We start from the raw sequence: 22,357 nt of genomic DNA, 5'->3' as shown, positions 1-22,357 counted from the left end.
ATACTGCCCTCTTTATTCTCGAATGAGTTAACATTTTTGAGTTGGTAGCGAAGACATTTGTAATTTAAAAATCTGTTGCAATCTAAGTGTGCTATTGCTAAAAAGTCGTCAAGTTATTTGAATATAAGTCTTTTGACTCATTAGGAGTGAAAGAATAAATTATTTTCAACATGGTAAGTGTTAAACACGACTATAATAACCCAGGTCTAACCCCTCCCTTTCTGCGGCGGTTGATGGCTGTTGCCTGCTGAGTATCATCCGTGTATCCTAGGCCTAGGCCTAGATATTTAATCTTACTATGGACATAAAGATATTATAGTGCTCTATTCTATGGATGAAAGTGGAAAGTGCACTTAAGTACTAGTAGACCCTACCATATAAAAAGAAAGTAAGTAGGTCTAGCTAGAACCAAGCCTAGAACCTAGCTAGGCCTAGCCTAGACCTACATACAAATAATACTAAACTAGCCTAGGGCCTAGGCCCTACCTAGGAATTAATATTGTAAATTTAATATGCTCGGCCTAGCTATCTAGGCTAGCTAGGTTCCGAATTAGGTAGCTGCGCCTAGAGGCTAGTAATACTTTAATAGGTACCTAACATAAAAATTCAAACTTATTGAAACAGATCGAATCATACATCAAAAAATGAAGGAAAAAATAGAAATTTAATAACACAAAAATAATTAAAATTCGTCAACATGGTAATTTTTTATAATTTTTTTAATGTTTTTTTTTCATAAAAAATCAGTATAAGCATTTCAATGCATAAGAAAAAAAAAGTGTGGCAATGAAGTGCAATATTCTTAAAAATTGTTTTAAAATTATTATTTAAATTTATTATTTTTCCAAACATGAATCTATCTCTTCTCAACAACAACCAAACCCATTTACGTTATAACAACTTTTTCCCTACCCTCTGACAAACACCCCCCCCCCCCCTCCCCCGAAATTATTACAAATTGTCTTTCAGTCGAATTGATATTCACAAACATACTATACTTGCACACCCAAATCCAATTACTTTATAACAACTTTTTCCCTACCCTCTGACAACACCAACCATGATATGCTTTTAGGAGAATTTAATCTACCCGAGATAAAAGGGCTGTTATTAAATAGTTAAATGTGAAGCTCCCGACAACTCAAATGGCAAGGGGACCAATTTTGGGGCCTCTTTTTTTGTTATGTTTATCAACGATTTTTCCATTGTTCCTCATTATTCTAATGTTTTGTAATGTTTGTTCTTATGTTTGCTGAAGATATTAAATTATTTAAGTCTATACAAACCTTAAATAATATGTTGTTGTTACAAGATGATGTTGACAGACTCATTCACTGGTGTAATACCACTCACTAGGCCTTACGGTGAAGATGAAAACATTTTTTCTTGTTCCTCATTAAGCATAATAAGTGAACTCTCTTGATTCATATACATAAAAATAAATTAATCACGTATTAAAAAGTTCCACGAAAATTTTCCTGACATTTTAAAGAAATCTTGATTTTAAAAGTATAAAAGAATATATTTTCGCAGTTGCCATTTTGTATCACATGACATCAGTTAAACCAATCATACGCGACGTTTAGGCAGCAGACGTCAAAATCACACGATGTAAACACGAAATGGCGTCCGACGAGGAAGGATCTTCTCGCTCAGACAAAGTAAAGTTGAACTGTTTTTTCCAAATTTACAAGCATTCAAATGAAATTATCAGTCCAATTACTGAGATTCGATGGAATAAAGTGTTGCTCTGTCCAAAGAGTTGGATAAAATTAGATGGAGACGGCAAGGAAATCGCCATACATTTGACGGAGCTTCTTGGTATGTCTGATGAAGGTAAATCGTTTGACGATGTCGTACGCGAGCATCCAGGCTTAGGTTTTCATGCTACCTGTTACAGGCGATATACTGATACATCTCGACTAAAAAAGGTAATATTTGGTTTCGATTATTATCAAAATACTCTAAGAGTTAATAATATAGTTAAATGATACAGTATATAGGGTGCTACTGATCTATAATATCTATAGATAGGCCTAGATCTATATTGTGTAGAGTTTCTGTGCTTGGTTGTTGATTGGGCTTTCTACTACTGTAGTACCAGTACTACTACGTAGGCCTAGGCCCTAGGCCATATTATATTATACAGTATATATTATTCAGTAGGCTACACAATTAATTTTAGTTAAATACCAATATAGGCTCTATATTCTGGAAAGTGAGTAAAACGTAACTTTCTAAAACTCTTGTTGGTTTTTTGAATTTACATTTTGAATTTTTTTTTATTTGCTTCAGTCTAAATGTTGAATTTTTAAACACCAAAATCTATAAAATATTAAAATATATTTTAATAATATTTATTATTATTTACAGGGAATTGGAAAGTGTTTTTTTAACATATAAGCAAAGCTATAAGGTATTTTGCAGAGATGTAATTGATAAACGGTTACAGTATGGACAGGAGATACCAAGACTCGCAAAACTCCAAAAGCTTTTCATGAAATCAATTGAAAAAACAGAAAATGTTTACTTGTCAACTATAAGGTAGGCTGTCGATCCCTTCTTAAAAACGATGAAATAATTGTAATATTTTTGAGATCCAGTTACTGTAATAATTTCTTCATTGTATCTGTGTAACAATTAATTATAATCAATTAATCTGTTATTTATAGATCAGACGTATTAAAGAAGAAGCTCAGGATGGATTATCCTAACCTAATTTTTCATTCACCCACAAGAAGGTTAGTTGCTTAGTGTGTTTATATTAAATGATTATTTCACCAGGGATAATTTAAAAAAAAATCTTTTTGTGGATTGGTCAAACTAAATATTTTGTTTATTTTTTCTTAATTAGAAATGAATCAGTTCTGGTGTACTTTAGCAATGTATCCCCTGGATTTGTGGCTGATCCATTTTTGTCATCAGGAAAAAGTACAACGGAGACAGATGAATCATCAGAGTATGACATAGATATTCCAACTACTTCTACAACACACAAAATCTCCACTGATGGTGACAATAGAGACAAACTAAGGACTCTATATTTTGCAGGTACGGTTAAAATACAATAACTTGTATATATTGGTTTATTTTTAAATAACAACAATAAATGTTATTGCATAATTAAGGAAATGCTGTGGATCAAAGAGGTGAAAGCTGTATGCACTCAGAAAACAAAACTGTTATGATAGTAAGTGGTGTCGATCATAAATGCTGTACACAATACAGTATATGCTTTATATAAATTTATTATTACTATGTTTCATTCATCGAATGCTATAAAATATACTTGCAGGTACGATAGTAAATAATGCCATCAAATCAAACAAAGGTATGCAGAGTGAATGGCCTCCAAGAGCAGCAGACATTAATGATGTTGACATATCTGAAATTGTGCCATATGAGTTGTTTAATCTAATCGCAAAGTGTGTTGGTGCTGCAGAAGATACTATACAAACCTCATTTTCAGATGTTACTGAAGAAACTCGAACGAAAATTTTATCGATATGCCAGGAAATCCTGTACCTTGGAAAGGAAGAAGGCAGACTCCAAAGTCACTTGCTCTAGGATTAACTGTTCGAGTGTGAATGAGATGAGTGTGAAAACAGGACAAGAGAAGAAGAAGAAGAAAAAGAAGACACACCAGACTATGGCATTGAAGATGATGAATTAGACTATGATGAATTGGACTATGAGGAATTAGACTATATGAGGAAGATGAATATGAAATATACTGTAGTTTATACGGTTTTGAATGCAACAAAATCATCATAAAAAGTAACTGTAATGTAATAGGCCTACACTATAACCAATGTGAAACACTACCATGGTTATGCAAACAGAAACTGTGAGCATGTGAATAAAAAAAAAGATTTAAAAAAAATGAAAACAAAATGGAAACCATGAGAATATAAATAAATAATATAACCATGAGAATATAATAATAAAAACTGTAACCATGAGAATATAAATAAATAATGTAACCATGAGAATATAATAATAAAAACTGTAACCATGAGAATATAAATAAATAATGTAACCATGAGAATATAATAATAAAAACTGTAACCATGAGAATATAAAGAAAAATAGTAACTATAAGAATATAAAGAAATTGTGTAACCATTAAAAGAAATTGTGTAACCATGAGAATATAAAGAAAAATATTAACCATGAGAATAAATACAAATACATTGAAACAAAACAAATATTTGATGTTTGTATTTTATTTAATAATTTAAATTTACTATTGCATTGGTGTTTATTACTAGGAATATGTGTTCTATATGTTTCACAGTTAAATCATATCAGTCACTATGTACATCCTACGGTATAAACTTAGCATTATTGCTGCTGTATTTCTACTGCTATTAATAGCCTACCTGTCGGGAGAAACCATTATACGAACAGTTGAAGCCATTTGTAATTATAAATGTTTTAATGTCGGGGGATAATTATTAACTCTAAATTTCAATTTTAGAGTTAATATAAATTTGTATTCACCAAATTTATTTAAAAAAATAAAGAATAAATCTATTTTGATAATAAATAACTTGCCTATATATTTCTTATAAACCGTGATAATAATAGTACAGTCTAGTTATAGTGCGCCACCAGTTGTTTCAGCCTCGCTATTTCGTAAGAAATCGTTGGCATATTTACCAACTTTAACGGTAATTTTCTACCAAACGCCAGGTATTTTTTTGTGGAACTTTTACTTTTTGTACTATTAGTATTTATTTAGAACAGAATATGTGGTAAAAAAGTATTATGCTTGATGAGGAACGGGATTGCTTTTCCAGGCATCATTTCAGCTTCGCCGTAAGGCCTATAATCACTGTGTAAAGTTGAAGGTTCTGTTGATATTTTCCTTGATTCGCTTGCATGTTTCCGTAAAAAGGTTTTGTATAATGTCTAAGTTTGTCTAATTTATTATCTATTATATTGTCTTTCAGCCCTGTTAATGGTGATGTGTGGTCACTGTAGTATGATTCAAGATTCAAGAAATTTTATTTGTCCATAAAAATGGAAATTCACTTTGCTTGGTAGATTAAAACAACAATAAAAAACAGACATAAAAAAAAGTTGCAACAATTTAAAACGATGATGAAATAAAGTATTTTTACAAAATAGTTTTCTTTAAATTTATTTTCTATACATTGTCAATATACTGTACATATTTACAAAGTATCTCATTACATCAATATACCTAATCCCTGCATATCCCCTCACAATTTACCAAATTTTAAAAATATATTTGGTCTGTAATGGTTTCTGTTGATGATGATTGTGGTTCTGAGATGGTGGATCCAGTTTGACCGTTTTGTATCGAATCGAACCTGCATCGCTTGGTATCTCAAGATAGTGCGGTCTGATAAATTGCAGCAGAGTCAATCCCAGTGGTTCCTCCATACTATGGATCGTCACAACAACTGTACATTAAAATAATATATATTTAGCATATTTAACTATATATATTTTTTTAAACAAATAAATTTATTTTTTTTTAGTTAAAGAATGTGTTGTTATAAATAAGTGAAAGATAACGAAATACTGTACAAGCAATTCAACCAGATGAAAAAACAAAAAATTAAGGGTCAAAGTTTAAATGGACAATAGACAATAAAAATCATAATCTACACCAGCTTGGGTAAAAACACACACTCTGATTGGCCGCATTGTAAACTGACAACCTAGCGTACTAATATTCATACGGGTTATTGTTATTAATGAAAAATATTTATTTGCAATCTTTTAAAATCGCTGTATTCTAATCAAACATTGTTTTATTTTTATTTCCTACTTTTTAAAACATATTTAGAGTGAAATATATTATGTATACAAAGGAGTCGACATAGACCGTCAAAGGCCTATTCTTTAACCAGGGAGATACATCCCTGCGTTTGCTATGCTATGCTAGGTAAACATGTCGAAAAAATACAAAATTTCAACATCTAAAAATTCCATTGTAACATCTATCAATATACACAAAACTTATGTCAAAATAATCGTAATAGCATGTAGTATATGGACTGAAACATGAAAATAATGGACTAACTCACTTTTTATGAAAAAAAGACGTATTTTGATGAGGCATATTTTCGAATCGTTGTAACTCATGAAATAAACATCAGAAAAGAAAAGAAAAAATTTCCCAGCAGTAGAACAACTTCCTGTTGACATTTTGGTACCAATAATGTCATCATTAGCCCACCAGAAGTAATTTTAAAGATTTTTTTTAAAAAGGACCTTCAGCGCGAACTGAATATCAGGTCACACTTTTTTGGCGACATCAAAAAGGGGCGTGTCACCATAAGTTGCAGGTACCTACTAGTAAGTACCAAAATATCCCAAAATAGTGAATGTGCACCACCAATATTTGTCAGCAATGTATTGTTTTATTTTTTAGAGTATTATGTCATACAATGGAGCGGCCATAGTGGCAATGAGAGGGAAGAATTGTGTAGCAATAGCCTCCGATAGAAGGTTTGGAATCCAAGCACAAACAGTGTCAACAGACTTTCAAAAGATTTATGAGATGGGATCACGACTTTACATTGGACTTGCAGGTTTAGCTACAGATGTACAGACAGTGTAAGAAATTACATTCAATAAAATTGATAAAAAATGAAATTATTTACATTTTTACTCATACACTAATATTATAATTATAATATGTTTATAATGTCAAATGTGCTAATTCTTCATCAAATTGTTTTACTTTTTTTCAGCGCAAATAGGTTAAAATCTTTTATATGATAATAATAATTTTTAATAATAATTTTTTTTCAGTGCAAATAGGTTAAAATTCCGCTTAAACATGTATCAACTACGTGAAAACCGAGAAATTAAACCCAAGACATTTATGAATATGGTTTCAAATCTTTTATATGAAAGAAGGTACTGGTTTAATGATTATTATTAAAATAATAATTTTGATGAATTAATGATAAAACAATTAGTAGATCCGACTAATAATAGGTTGTCTATAAATTAAATAAAATACATAATGCAACAATATAAATCAATAACTTAAGCATCTGTCTACAGTATCAAACTAGTTTGACAAAATAAGTGTGATGAGCCCACAAATATGGTTTTGATATTCCTAAATATGGTAGTGATATGACGACATCATGTCCATATAGGCACATACATCAACACATTTTTTTGTCACATAAAGTTTGATAGTGTAGACAAAGCTTAAGATAAACAATGTACAATATATCCAAACAAAGCTTGTGACAAAGAGGGATGTTAGGAACACCAAAAAAATCAAATATTTTTTTTACCTCATGAACTGGGAACCAGAATTAAAAAGAAATTTTCTTAGTTAAACAGTCACACAACCAAAACGTATTAAATATACGTAAATATTGACTTTTATGATTTACTTCAAAGGTTTGGACCATACTTTATTGAGCCTGTTATCGCTGGACTTCATCCCACAACATCGGAACCATTCATCTGTAACCTAGACCTCATTGGATGCCCTATGTTTACCGACGATTTTGTAGTGTCGGGCACCTGTTCTGAACAGCTTTATGGAATGTGTGAATCCCTATGGGTACCTGATCTAGTAAGTTAACGAAACATTTAAATTACACATCCAACAAAGTATGGAATTGGAGATAATTTACTGTGCAGTAGAGCCTTCATTTGCCTACTTTATTCACGTAGTGGTCACTAGCTAGGCCTAGACTAATCTAGGCCTAGCTAGATGTGAGACCTAACTAAAAGTTATTCATTTCTGTTAATCATGACTTAATTTGTTTTTAGGAACCAGATGATTTATTTGAAACAATTTCTCAAGCATTACTTAACGCGGTGGACCGAGATGCAGTATCTGGTTGGGGAGCTGTTGTACATATTATGTAAGCTTATGTTTCAATAATAAGGATCGGAATAAATTTGATTTAATCAAACTTGTCATGTTGTTGACACAAACTGGATGGGCTTGCTGGCCATGATAAATACAAATTGTTCTAATATATTTTACTTTTTTTTTATGTAGTGAAAATGACAAGGTAACAACAAGAACATTAAAAGGAAGAATGGATTAAACTCTGCGGTACACAACTTATGAAAATAATACAAGTTTCAAAAAGCTTTTACATGTTCCAAGAAATGTCACTAGTGCTTTTCAGCCACAACCCCATGATAACAGAATCATATTGTGAACAGAGTAGAATTGACATTGACTGAATTGACTACCTTTTGTAACAGTATCTAGCAGGAGCTGAAATCTGACGAAAAGCCTAGGCTGTAAATTAACTATATCTTTTATAATTTTATTAAATCTCATAAGTCGGAATTCAAGGCCTTTATGGCCTGAAATAGGATTTGAATAACAATCTTATGTATTTGTGAATATTTATAGCAATTAAAAATTGTACACAAAAGTACAGTATAACTGTAGTAGTTTTGTTTGTTGCCCTAGTAGTAGTAGTAAGCAGTCGATTGCTTCAGATGCTGCATGCATATACGGTTTTTTCCTTGATTTATTCGGAAGACTAGAGTGACTTGCATGACCAAAGAATAACTGTCAATAAAAAGGGAGTATACAAAGGGTAATAAGTTTTGTATAAACAATTTGACAAAAATCTTTTTTTTCAAAATCGTTTATTACAATTGATGTCACAAATTTCATGTCTTGTGCCTGTAATGAACAAGTGCACATGCATAAACTTGATTTTTTAAGGGACACACTGAACAAGTGCACATGCATAAACTTGATTTTTTTTAAGGGACACACTGAACAAGTGCACATGCATAAACTTGATTTTTTAAGGGACACACTGAACAAGTGCACATGCATAAACTTGATTTTTTAAGGGACACACTGAACAAGTGCACATTCATACATTTCAATTTTTTTAAGGGACACACTGAACAAGTGCACATTCATAAACAATTTATTCATGAAACAAACTTTATGACAATCAGTAAATTACAGAATACATATTATTGAATTGAGTCTACAACTCTCCCAAAACCAGATTTCCAAATTTATTTTTACCAATAAAAACAACCATATTGTCAATAATAATGCCTACCACATCTCTTTTCCATTCTACAGACAGGTACTTTGTGAATTTTCCTGAACTATTTGAAAATAAATTTAAAACTGCCTAAGGTAAGGCATGTTGAATATAGTGTAAATGTTTACAAAAAAATAACTTTTTTTTTCAAAATAAATAACTTATGACCATCATGTCTCGAAACATAATTTGATAGGTCTTTATTGAAAAAAATATTTATTTTATGAAACATATTTGTTGCCGTTTTTAATATTTGAACAACATTAGGGTATACAGTACATAACTAGCCTCTAACCATTAAATACATTCTTATTTTTAATTAAAAGTGTTGGAAAAATAAAATATATACACAATGTTTACATAGATTATCTTATTTATTTTCAATCATTGAAATCGTTAATACATAAAAAGTTATTTTTACAAGGTTTGGTGTTACTGGGTGTTTGTATATGTTGCTAGGCAACAGGTTGATAATGCTCAACTCGGTCTAGAAGCTGTTCTGAATATCCTGGAGAATAGTACCTAAGCAACGAAGACAAAAAAAATAATTAAATTTCATAATACAGTATACTAAACGCATTCAGATGTACTGTACTAATAAAAAAAAACTAACAAATATTCTCTTAAGCTCTGTCTACACTATCAAACTTTATGTGACAAAAAATGTGCTGTGCTCATTTATGAACATGATGACTACCATATTTGGGCATATCACTACCATATTTGGGAACATACATTTTTTTGTCAAACTAGTTTGATAGTGTACACAGAGCTTTACTTAACAACTAAAAAACAACTAAAACAAACTTTCTCTTACCGAACAATCTCTTCAGGGTAGCAGTTATTTATTGTGTTAATGTACTCAGCGAGGGCGCTTCCAGGTTCGGATTTGATTTCTTGTACTTTCTTCAAGCCACCACTGGTGACAAACAATCGGCGAGCTTTGGTGTCGTGTGGCAGAACCTTGCTGAATTGGCCGACGACGTGTTTGAGAATGTTTGGTGGGGCGTCGTGCAGAAGTGGCTCAAGAGCAGGCAGATGCACGCATTTCTGGAGTATGTTTTTCAGGGCTTTCTTAGCCTACAGATTGTAAAAAAAAACTTTTTAATTTATCACATATCCAAAAGACAAATTGATGATGTCATCATCACATTTATTTTAACCATAGAGAATTATCCATGTTTTAACATTAATCATTATACTGTACCTTAGTTTGTAGGTCTTCTGAAGCATCATGTTTGAGGTAGCACTGAAGAAGCCTAGGTAGTACATTAGCAACAGCAACAGCCTTAGCATGTTCTGGGGTATGTCTGCCGATCTGTCCCAAGGCCCAGGCAGCTGCTGCCTGAATGTGATCTTCAGGTTCCTCAGCTAGTGTTATTGCAAGTTGAGTTACACCCTGAAAAAGTAAAATATGATTACACTATCACTAATACACTAACAAACTTCATATGACACTCCTAAAGACTTGTTATGTAGAAATCTTGTATATATGTTTGTCCTGTGAACTTGTGCCAACTTAGAGGACAGAGAATGAAATAACAAATGGTTATCCTTGGCAACGTGCCAAAAATAAAAAATAAATGTTACCTTTGACACTATAACTGCCATAGCAAGATTTTCGGAATGGGCTGCAACGTACCCCAGCATCATAACACCAGGAAGACGAACGTTGCCTTTGCAATCACCGATATAGTCAACCACCGCTGCAACGCCACCTGCATTCACAATCAATTGCGACAACTCTGGCGTATGCTTGGCAATCTCGCGGATCAGAGTAGCCACATTCTTGCACACATACTCATCGCGATCTTTAAGGCAAGTTAGCACAGCGGGGAAGATTTCAGCTTCAACCACCATCTCGGCTAAGTCTACCGAATGTTTTGAGATCTGGCTGAGGGCTGAGAAGACTTGTCGCTACAAAGACATAACAACTTTATGATTATTTATATTCTACATGATACTGTAAGGGACGATGATGATAAATGAATAAAAAAAATCTGGGCATTAAAAACATTTTTTTATCTTATTGTAATAGATAGGCTTTGTAGAAAAGGCACAATTATTTATTTATAGATAAATCATTTTTAGGACAGTATAGTAGAGTTCCTTAGAAAAAGCCCTTTCTTTAGTGTGGTTATTCAAAAGGCTTTTTCAATAATATATTATATTATTTAAAAACACCAAATAGATACCTTGAGCTTTGCATCAGGATTTAGGATCATTTGTGCCAAGTGAGCGATAGCACCAGCATCCACAACTGTCTGTGCTAGTTCTGGTGAGTGTTTGGAGATGTCACTGAGTGCAGATGCTGCAATGCGTTTTAGAGACAGCTCTGGTTCCTGGATGCATAACACAAGAAGAGGCACAGCACCGGCATCCACTACAGATTGTGCAAGTTCTACAGGGAAGAATTAAGGATTTTCTATATTGACTTTATTATCATTGATTGAAATATTTTATTTATACTGGGCAACCTTTTCAGTCAAAGACTGGTTTCCCAGAGGGCCCAGTTATCTTTTTAGAGGGCCCAGTTATTATTATTATTATTATTGTGATTTATAATATATAGTTCTTTTCTCAGAGATTAAAGCACTGTACAAAAATAGAAGTCTTATTTACAATAAATCACAATTCAAAAATTATACACAAAAAAATTTCAAATGACATGATGTTTGAGTAGCGATAGAGTAATATTTAGCTTTTTGGTCATAATTATAAAAAATAGAGAGCTTACGATTTGACCTACGCATTGTTGTATTGGTCACCTGAATAAATACATAGAATTAACTAAAACTGTGTCAATGGATTAAGAGAGGAAGCATGTCTTCACATTCAGACAATAATTCTGAATTGACATGACATATAGTACAACTAGTTCCTATTCATCACAAGTTATGTACTTATAACTTGGTCAAACGGTAAGTGCATGTACCTGCATTGTGCCTGGCAATGTAGCCTAAAGCCCATGAGGCAGCTTCTTTGACACCAGGATCAAACTCTTCAAGGCATATAACCAATGCATCTAAGGCACCACAGTCCACAACTGACTGGGCTAGCTGGGGCGAGTGCTTAGCCACTGCTCTGAGCACAAATGCTGCTGCTTTTTTGTAAAATCTCTGTAAAATAAGAAATATTTTGGTTTAAAACTTCTAAAAATCATGATGTAAATGTAATTAAGTAACAATAGGAGGGTGTCAAAAACAGCCATAAAAAGATGATTTTACTTACATTCTGTTCAGCTAATGAGTACACAAGCTGTGGCAGGATGTCGCCTTTTACTACGGCCTCTGCTAGGTCATCATTATAGTTAGCTAACCTACCCAATGCTAGTGCTGCCGTCTGTTGAATGGTGGGCACAACGTCCAGCAGAAGTGGACGCAATAGAGACATAACACCTGAAACATAACAATTGAAAATGAATCACGCCATTGTCAAAAATTGGGTCATACTCATAAGTCTTAAAATATATAAACATTTTTTATGTCCAATTTCCAATCAATGCATATGAAATTTTAATCTAAGGAAATATGTTCTATTATGCACTTGTCAATTGTATGACTCACTATACGACCCCCGGGAGAGGTGCGTCATGGGTGCGTCATTTACAAATAATTACTGACGCAGGGGTGCGTCAAAAAACCTAGATGGTACGTCACATCAATGAACAAGGTGCGTCAATGTCCGTCACTTTACCACCCACCATATCATAAACAACATGGTCACAGTGCGTCAAAATGGGTGCGTCATGGTCACCTAAAGGCAAGTCACCTTTTTTACGCACGGGTGCGTCATGGTCAAAAGTATGACACACATCGGACAAATGACGCACCTCTCCCGGGGGTCGTATAGTGGGTCATACAATTGACAAGTGCATTATAGGCCTATTTATTAAGTATATCAGACAAACCTGCATTTTGTAGTGTTTCTATATTCTGTGGCCGTGATGCAAGTTCAGCAACAGTCTGTACAAATGTTGTTCTTGATTTCTGATACTGTTCAAACACTAAAATAGAAGGAAAACAAACAAACCCACATTTTTTAAATAAATAAAATACAATTTTAAAAACTTCTTTCTTTCTTCATTTCACTTTCTACTTCACATTTAATTTATTCTTCTCAATTAATTAATATAAATAAGTTTTTTTATTGTATTGTATTTAACACAAATTATTAGATGGGTTAAAATTCCAGACAGTCTTCAATGTAGGCCTAGGCCTACTACAGCTTGGCCAAAGACTAGCGCTCCACACGCACTGGAGGCAGCCGGCCATCGGCCATCCATGAAAAAATGCATGCGATGTGGAGGTGATGGGCCTGTCTAGCCTGCCTGACTTACTAAAACTTGTTGCATGGGTTTTTATTACGGAAAAAGAGCCTACCAATAGCCCTAGCAAAATCTAGATACACTTACCTTGTAAAATTTGTCTAGAACTCATCTTGAGGAATAATGCAAGTTTTGTGTTAAGTTAATCAATCTATAGTTACTGTAGTTTACGAGATATTTGTTTCTTCATCACCCATCCATATGCAAAATTGGTGTTTTGTTGTTGCCAAGGAAAACAAACCGGATATATATGCAAATTAGATTCACCTTTTAGTTGACCTCGTATACGAAATGTAAACACGACATGCTTCGTTGCACATTTTTCCCATCTCTTCTTGCACGAAGAAGGAGCCAAAACAATCTCTAGTTTAAACACTAAAATAGGACTAGTATGGCATTATCCTTTAGGTTAAATTGTTTAGTAATAAAACCAAGAATATGTTCATTATTCAGACAACCCTATGTAAGTTGGTGGAAAGGTGAATGTTCTGTTGATAATGTCTCTACCATGACCAGGCCTATAGGGCTAGGGCCTAGCCCTATACTCTTTATTACTAATGGCGAATACTAAATAGCCCTCCCTCTAGCCTAGACTAGACGTATCTAGGCCTAGCTCCTGATTTTAGCTAGCTAAACTCAACTATCTAGTACTACAGTGAGATAACCTAGCTATACCAGTGGTGGACAAAAGGCCAGATGATTTGGGCCACTTCGGATTATTACACCACCACAAAACTAAATGGTTATACTTAACAATTTGCCAATAAATTGTTAACAGATAAATACACTTTATAATTAATAATGAAGGTACAGCAATACAGAAGGTATAGCCTAGGCCTAGCAATATTTTGTTAAAAATGCATACATTTTTGTAGGTGAATTCAAGTACAACAGAACTGAAGAAGGGAATTAAAGGAACATACATTGCAAAAAAAATACCAGCTTTCAAGAAATTAGAAGCAAACAAACGATATTCCTGGTGTGCATGCGGTCTAAGTAAAAAACAGGTACTAAACAAAGATTAAACATTTGATAATGTTCAATTTATATAGAGCAAAATTCAGGGCATCTCTAAGCGCTGAACAATCAACAGAAAATGTAAAAAGCTCAAAATGAATTAATGTTGAAAGTACAAATTAAAAATGTGGGATTTGAGGAGTTGTTTGAATGTGGCGAGTGATTCGGCTTTCCTGATTGAGTTTGGAAGGGCATTTCAAAGAACAGCAACTGACCAGGAAAAGGCGCAGTATTTTTTCCACAATTTAACATGTTTGAGTTTGTTTTTTGAATTACAGAAAAGAATATGTTTACACTAGTTTGACAAAAAAAGTGTGATATGCTAGTGGTATGACATCATTTCCATATATGGGCACTTCCCATTTTTTTTGTCACATAAAGTTTGATAATGCAGATAGAGCTTAACAATATCATTCTTGCTTTTCTGTTTCAGCCATTCTGCGATGGGAGTCACAAAGGAACAGAATTTAAACCAATCAGATTAAAGTTTGATCAAAGCAAGTCCGTCCTTTTATGTCAATGTAAACAGACAAGTAACCCACCGTATTGTGATATGACGCACGTATCTGTTATGTTTTCATCGCTTAAAGATATCTTTAAAAAATAATAATTAGAAATCAGGGATGTAGGTTAATTGAAGTGTGTGGTGCAAAAGCAGTAATTGACTTTGCAAAATATATTATCAGAAATTTATATATTGTGTTTTTTTATTTAATATTTGTTTTGTTTTTAGTATAACTGTAAAATCAAGTCTCTAGATTACAATATATTATGTTGTAAAGTATTGATTAAAGATGTATTATCCCCCAAAAACATGGAAAATGAAGGTTAATAAAATCAGACTTTGAATAGACTACTATGTAGTTTTAATAAAGTTAATCACTTCTGTAAAAAAAACAAATAATGTTTTCCCTTATAAAAAGACAAAATAAATTGTTCAATTTAACCAAAAACCCATTGTCAGACAGTTTGACTATTTTTTTGCTTTTAAAATAAATTTTTTTCAGATAAATACATTTTTGTTTTCAACTATTATGTTACAATAAAATGGCATATTCAAAAAAAAATTATTTTTTCAGGGGACAATTACATCTCAAACATATTATAATTGTTGGCTTGCATAGTACAACCTATTTCTCTCCCATTATTACTACTTCATTTTCTTTCTTTTTTTTCGATAAAAATAGCATGTTGTGCAGTTTTCAATCATTTTGGTTTTTAAAAAAAAAATTTCCTCAATGGAAAAATGAAATAACAATAACAATTTTAAAATTTAATCTCTTCCCGATTAGTTTCCAGAAATTTATCAAATTGCGGTAATTTGTATGTGTGTTGTTGTTTTAGCTGATTTCTGTAAAATCAATTGTTTTGAATACAATACTCATGTGCTTCCTTGTTTGGTTTTGAGGCCGGATTATGAAAAATATTTCCTTATATGGTCATCTACTATTAGACCAGTATTAAAGTGATAAACTATTTAAAATTATAAATAAATAAGTAGAAAATAAAACAAATTGTTTATCTTTCTGAGCTTTTTGTAGTTCGTACATATTATTTTATAAAAAAAGTCAAACTGTGAGTGAAAATTTTAATTTCTAAATCACTTCTAAAGTTATTTATTTACATTACATTATTATTTATTTTAAAGTCAACTCTCACAAAACTATTGGGCTTCCGTAAAATGTCTGACATTCTAAAAAATCCTTTTATAGACCCTGTTAAACAAGAACATTCTGATCTAGAAAAGGTGCCTATTATTAAAGAGTCTGGGAGAGTTATAATTATGTTTGATCCAGCACATAAAAATTACTAGTTACTGTATGTGCTACCGTATTTATTTGTTTAGAATAAACGTCCCTATAGAAAATTGTTTTTGTTTGGAATAAACAGAACCCCGCTTCCCTTTTCAAATAAAAGTATTTTCTCAAATAAACGTCGACCGCATGCATATACACACAAAATTATATTACAACATATATATAGTATGATGATCTACAATTTTTATGGTTTTTCAAATTAATACAATACTTACTAATCAAAAATAAAGTTTAAATATAACTGCTGACGTATGTAAAAAAAATTGTGCTGCAATATTAGAGAGGTTTCGCAATCTTACGAATACGATAACGAAAACGGATACGTCACGCACACATATTCGTTTTCGTAAGCCATAAAAAAATCTGTTTCGCATGGCAACGAAATATTGAGGCGCGTCCAAAATATGACTGCGGTAAATTTGAGCCGGCGAAGGTACGTGTTGCTTGGTGCTTGGCTGCCTAGGCCGAGTGACGACTTTAAAAACTGCTATTTATCAAAATTGACCTGGCATTTTAGTAAATTACTTTAGTAAATTACTTTCAATAAATCTATAATTATATTATAATCATGAATCATTCCTGATTCAAATGCAAAATGTGCAAATAGATCAAAAACTATACTCGTTTTGTAGTTACGAATATGACTGGTGATATTAGTCAACACGAATACGCTTTACGAATATGAAATGGTGATCAGCTCAAAAGTTTCACAAATGTATGACGTTTTCGTTATCGTATTCGTAAGGTTGCGAAACCTCCCTATTGTCTATCCAATAGATACAGTATTATTTCTTCAACAACAGGATGCTAAATTGTTTTTCTTTTTATATATTCTGTTCATTCATTAATCATTTTTACTTTTAAATCAAATTATTATTACTTGCTTGAATGTATTGTGTAGCTTACAGTAGGTTAAAATTGTTTTTATGTTTTTATCATGGGAAAATTTTCTCTATTTTTATACCACACTGTATATTTACCTCTGTTGTTAATTTTAAGAATAATTTATGGCCTTGCACGGCCTTGACGAAAAACACCTTTTGATTAGCAATGCTCAGTGCCCCGTTGTTACATTGCCTTGGTTTCATAAACATGTTTTATAGATTACAGAACATCCTGCATACCTTGACATATCACAAGATTATGAATTATATTATTGGGATTTCAAAATACAGGGGACACAGTAGACATCTCTCCCGTGTTTCAATCTGTTGACCTTACATATGTTTTAGATGTCCAAACCAAACTTCTTTCTTGATTACATTGACACCATGAAAAAAAGTTATAATATTGCTATAGCCTGTATTTCTTGAATAACGGATGAACTTTGGTTTTTCCTGATTTGCTATATGGCATGTACACTTGATCATCCCCACCCGACATAGAGCTCATAGCCCCTGTTCGCCTATTAACCTACAAAATAAAAAAAGTACAGTATATGCGGTTGTGAAGAAATAATGTAGTTGAGCAAAGCTGTTCTATAGACAAAATATGATGATAAAAAAAACAAGGCAGCACAGTACTTCAAAGAAGTGTACATATCCCAACCAAGAAATATTTGAGAAATTTCTTGTAAACATAATGCTATATATATATATATGCCACTTCTCAGTCTGTTGTGTGTGATCGTTTGGTTTGTAGTCTAACGTTTATGTATTATAGTGATTAGAGGGCTCCGGTGGAAAGCAGTGATATCACTGATCTGGTTTACCCTCTTTAAAGAAGACTAATAAAATAAAAAATAAATAAAAAAGAGGTAAAACACATACAAAACCTGTTTAATTTTGTCTAAAACACACTAATATAATGGGTAACTGCAAGTGGTTCCCATGCCTGTGCTGGGCCTATTACCATATTTGGACACAATTTTTTTTGTCAAAACTAGTTTGATAGATCTTTACCCTTCCGTTGGCCCTTAGTTTCCTGCTGGGCATTTTAAATTTTTTTTATCCATGAATGACATATGTTTATAAATTGTAATAATCCTTCACCACAAAGGTTTTGAAATAATAGGCACTTCCTATTCTAATGAAACCGAAAAAGGTTTACCTGAGATGAACCAGGTCTTACTTCACCAGCGACATTCTCTTCTTCAGCATCAGCATCTGTGGCTGCCATAACCTGCTGTAACAGTGCTTGTTGCTCTGCTTTTGTGGAATATTTCAGATTTTCCTTCAGAATAAAATTAATTGTAAAGTAAGTAAAACTATAAAATGAATGTTCAATCATTTGTTCTATGTTTGACGAATGCTTATTAGTTCTGGCTGATAATGATTTTCAATTGGCCCTGTGATTTTTTTAGGCCTTGTCTTAACTGGGATCTTTTGATCTGCAACGACTGATGACCTGACTTAGGTCATTTAGAATCATTGTGCAAATGCAGACAAGTTTAGACGTTCTTCTTTACTCCTAAACACAGTTTTCATGGTTTCTAGGTTCATGGGACAACTGACAATACATCAAGTGGTTGTTCCTGGGTTGTTGGCTTGTTCCTAGGTCATTGGTTGTCGCGAAAACCCCATATAAGGAAGGTAAACTTTACATTCTGACTGACCTCTTCAATTCCTGCCAATTTGGTGATGACCTTGAAGCTGTACCCTTGGTTGACTAAGAAGCTCTGTCGTTTCATTGAATAGAACATCTCTTGGGTGTCTTGTGATACCAATGTATAAAAGAATGCATTGTACTCCTCAGCAACAGAACCTGCATAAGAATAAAATTTACACTTGGCAGTGGTAGAAGGGGTCAGCCATCATAAGCATAAGCTTTAGGTAGGCAAATGTCTATTTTTTTTATAAATTTTTCTTCTTTTTTTTTAATTATGGATTCTCTAAAACTTGTTCACAACCTGGTGAAATACCAGACATTTTTTATTATTCCGCATTTCTTGTACATAAAGTATATTTGGTTTCATTCCATTTTCATCAATATTTAACAAATTTTAGGAAATAATAAACTTGTGCAAAAGAATAATTATTGTATACCAAATAAACAAAACAATCAGTATGTTTCTTAGTGTGGTCTTCCTTTAACAACTTTTTGAATCAGTTACTTGTTAGAAAAAAAACCGACTGAGAACAACCTCTTAGAAGCCTGTAATTACCATTTCCACTTTTAAAGGGCTTCTCTGCCAACTCTACTACTTCCAAGATAAATGTCATTTACCTTTCTTAGCTCGAAGAATTCTTCCCAATCGCTGAGCCTCTTGACGTCGTGATCCTCCATGGGATGATATCTGGATTAAAACATTGGCTTCAGGCAGATCAAAGGAGTTGTCACCAACCTATAGAATGAAAAACGATTTTACAAAATGTTGCTATTATCTTTAAATTGAAGTATATTCAATCCATACATTGTTAAATGAATGCTTGGTAATACTTCAATTGCCCTATCCATATTAATAACAAATGTAAGCACAATTATTGGACCTTATGAAATACAAACATTTCAACAACAAAAAAATATTCATTCACTGTTCCTTAATAAAATAACAATATATCAATAAAGTTATAATTGTTTATACTTCTTTAATAAAAATGAAGAATTCTGCAGTACAAACTCCAAGGTCAGGTCAGTTTTCATGTGGCAATAGTGCAACAGGAAAGAATCAAAATTGTCCCCCATTTTCTTCCATATTATAAAATATTCTTGTTTAAACAATTTTCTGCATTCATATTTTAACGTGCATGCAAGTTGTACTTCAGCGGATAACCTAACTTGTCCAAAGTGACGAGTTAAAATCTAGTTTGTATTTGATTTTGCAAATAGTGATGTAAATAAGTACATTTTAGTCATTGTCATAAGGGAATCCTTAATCCTTTTTTTTAAATTCTTTAATTGCTAGTACTATTTTGGAGGCATTTCTGGCTAAATTTGTATAATTAATACAGGATATAATTTCTTCTTTTGAATAAAATAAATTTCTCACTGCCATAAAAGTACACTTTTTTGCTCCGTTTTTCTTGTAATGTTTGTGAGTAGAATTAAAGCAGAACAAAAAAAACTGTAACATAGAATTTATGGCAGTATGCTAGATTTCCACTGACATCACATATCCCAGAATGCATTGGTTTATATTTACCGGCCAAAAACTATAGCTATTCAACAATCAACATTATCTAAAAATAATATCTGAGGTCATAAAATCATAATATAATGAAGGAAATAATAGTTATACTGCAGTTTCCTATATTCATTTATAAAACCAACAATTTTTATCTTTCCTTGTTGCAACATTGCCAAAGCTATTCATGGATGTTATTCTATACAAACTAGAAAATGGTGTAGAACACTGATTTTCTATTTAGAAAAATTAGGAGAGACTCAAGTTATTCTACAAAATGACTTGATCAACTCTTCATCTCATCTTTGTAGCAGTGGTTTGTATGTTGGATGTCACTGATGCAAGTACAGCTGTATTGTGGTTTTATACAGCTGTTGCAGAGTGGCCTAATTTGAATGGTCTAGCAATACTACCAATAAGTCAACAGTTTGATGGGAATACTCATGGCAAATATCCTGATAACAATAACATAGTGAATTGTCAACTCTTGATATCTTTCAATGCTCCACAAAATGAAGGAATATACACATGTCAAGATAGTGAAAATAAACATTATTTAGTTCCATCAGATTCAGTATATCAATCAACAGTAGAACCAAAGTTGAAACCTACATGTGATTTTTCATCATTGAAGGTGAACAAGCGAACGTCTCGTGTATCTTAAAAGATGAAAATGCTGAGAAAAATGAGCAAGAGGTATACACAACTGGATGGATCCAAGGAAGAAATAACACTATACAGTCACATGATGTAATGAGTAACTCAAGGTTTAACCACACTTTGACTGGTTTCCAAACTGGAGATGGTATATTCTTTTATTGTACTTTTGAAATATTTTTCAATTCAATGTGGTATAGCTGCTCCACAACAATACTAAATGTTTATTCTCGATTAATTGTGAAAATAAAAAGATTGTATGAAACGCTTGAACTTTGTAATGTGGATACAAACTATTTCAAGTGCTACACAGAAGGTGGATCTGAAAGTAAGAAAATTTACAGTTAGACTTTAAATGGAGAAAAACCTATTACAGAGGATAATGACAACCAGGAGAAAGACGAAAGATGCTTTGTGGATTTGCCAGCAGGTAATTACACTGTCAAGCGTCTGGTGATTACTGATGTACAGAACGGGTCTGATGAGATAGAGTTTACAGTCAAAGATCTTTTCCTCAAAACTATTCCTCTTTCTAAATTAATTGTGAAAGTAAAAAGATTGTATGAATCACCAGAAGTCCATTTGGATAAAAATTGCTTTAAGTGCTTCACAGAAGGTGGATCTGGTGATAAGAAAATGTACAATTGGATTTTAAATGAAGAAGAAATTATAGAGGATGATGACAATTTAGAGAATGATGAAAGATGCTTCAACAATTTACCAGCAGGTAATTACACTGTCAAGTGTCTGGTGTTTACTGATGTCCAGAACAGTTCAGATGGGATAGAATTTACAGTAAAAGATCTTATCCTCAAACCTATTCTTCTCTCTAAATTAACTGTAAAAATAAAAATGTTGTACAAAACACCCGAGATCCAGTTGGATACAAATTGCTTCAAGTGCTACACAGTAGGGGGATCGGGTAATAAGACACTATACAATTGGACTTTAAATGGAAAGGAAATTCTGACAGATGACAACAAAGAAAAAGATGAAATATGCTTTAACAATTTAACAGCTGCCGCTGGTACTTACTCTGTCAAGTGTCTGGTGATTACAGATGTTCAGAACAGTTCCGATGAGATAAATGTTTTTGTTTATCCCTCTACATCAATTGTAAAAGCAAGTGAAAGAGTCCCTAGTTTAATAACTATACTATTGGCATCATCAACAACCATATTTGGGTTTCTTATAATGGTGCTGCTTTACCTACACAAAAGAAAGCACCAGAAGCCAGAGCCTGTTTATTATAGAAGAAACAGTGACAATAGTGACAGTGACATTCCAGATGTCCATGCAATGCAACAACAAAGACACAATGTGACAATTGGACAAACCTTTAGAGGCCAACAGACAGACAGTGAAGTGATCTATTATGATATTAAAGAACCATCAACAAGCAACAACAGACAAGCAGAAGAAACACAAAACGATG

At 32.7% G+C, this 22,357-nt stretch overlaps 4 protein-coding genes across 5 annotated transcripts in view; 2 read left to right on the top strand and 2 right to left on the bottom strand.

The window, feature by feature from the left end:
• The first annotated feature begins 5 nt into the window (after positions 1-5).
• On the top strand, positions 6-8,447 carry LOC140040798 (proteasome subunit beta type-3-like). The gene is made up of 6 exons (XM_072087045.1): positions 6-173; positions 6,410-6,594; positions 6,793-6,900; positions 7,402-7,579; positions 7,780-7,874; positions 8,015-8,447. The coding sequence occupies exons 1-6, from the start codon at positions 171-173 to the stop codon at positions 8,061-8,063; spliced, it is 618 nt and encodes a 205-aa protein (XP_071943146.1). The 5' UTR covers positions 6-170; the 3' UTR covers positions 8,064-8,447.
• Positions 1,763-3,845, top strand: LOC140040871 (uncharacterized). The gene is made up of 5 exons (XM_072087160.1): positions 1,763-1,931; positions 2,374-2,544; positions 2,673-2,741; positions 2,855-3,051; positions 3,296-3,845. The coding sequence occupies exons 2-5, from the start codon at positions 2,498-2,500 to the stop codon at positions 3,565-3,567; spliced, it is 585 nt and encodes a 194-aa protein (XP_071943261.1). The 5' UTR covers positions 1,763-1,931; positions 2,374-2,497; the 3' UTR covers positions 3,568-3,845.
• Positions 8,448-8,744: 297 nt separating the features above from the next.
• LOC140040585 (sperm-associated antigen 6) lies at positions 8,745-13,564 on the bottom strand. The gene is made up of 9 exons (XM_072086671.1): positions 13,456-13,564; positions 12,952-13,047; positions 12,273-12,439; positions 11,977-12,160; positions 11,237-11,442; positions 10,632-10,958; positions 10,249-10,440; positions 9,859-10,121; positions 8,745-9,563 (listed from the first exon to the last, which is right to left on the bottom strand). Exons 1-9 carry the CDS (start codon positions 13,478-13,480, stop codon positions 9,497-9,499), a joined length of 1,527 nt encoding a protein of 508 aa, XP_071942772.1. The 5' UTR covers positions 13,481-13,564; the 3' UTR covers positions 8,745-9,496.
• Positions 13,565-16,365: 2,801 nt separating this feature from the next.
• LOC140040399 (general transcription and DNA repair factor IIH helicase/translocase subunit XPB-like) overlaps positions 16,366-22,357 on the bottom strand; it is a 74,968-nt gene continuing 68,976 nt past the window's right edge. The window contains exons 16-19 of one of the 2 annotated variants that reach the window (XM_072086344.1): positions 19,368-19,485; positions 18,745-18,905; positions 18,252-18,374; positions 16,366-17,615 (exon numbers count right to left, since the gene is read on the bottom strand). In XM_072086344.1, coding sequence (XP_071942445.1) covers positions 17,496-17,615; positions 18,252-18,374; positions 18,745-18,905; positions 19,368-19,485 — 522 coding nt within the window. In that variant the 3' untranslated portion in view covers positions 16,366-17,495. The remainder of the gene's footprint in view (positions 17,616-18,251; positions 18,375-18,744; positions 18,906-19,367; positions 19,486-22,357) is intronic. The other variant, XM_072086430.1, reaches the window with a different exon arrangement.

This window comes from Antedon mediterranea, chromosome 1 (genome assembly GCF_964355755.1).
Source record: "Antedon mediterranea chromosome 1, ecAntMedi1.1, whole genome shotgun sequence".
Taxonomy (NCBI): Eukaryota; Metazoa; Echinodermata; class Crinoidea; order Comatulida; family Antedonidae; genus Antedon; species Antedon mediterranea.
The sequence above is the reverse complement of the archived record's forward strand: the minus strand, read 5'-3'. Positions and strand labels throughout refer to the sequence as shown.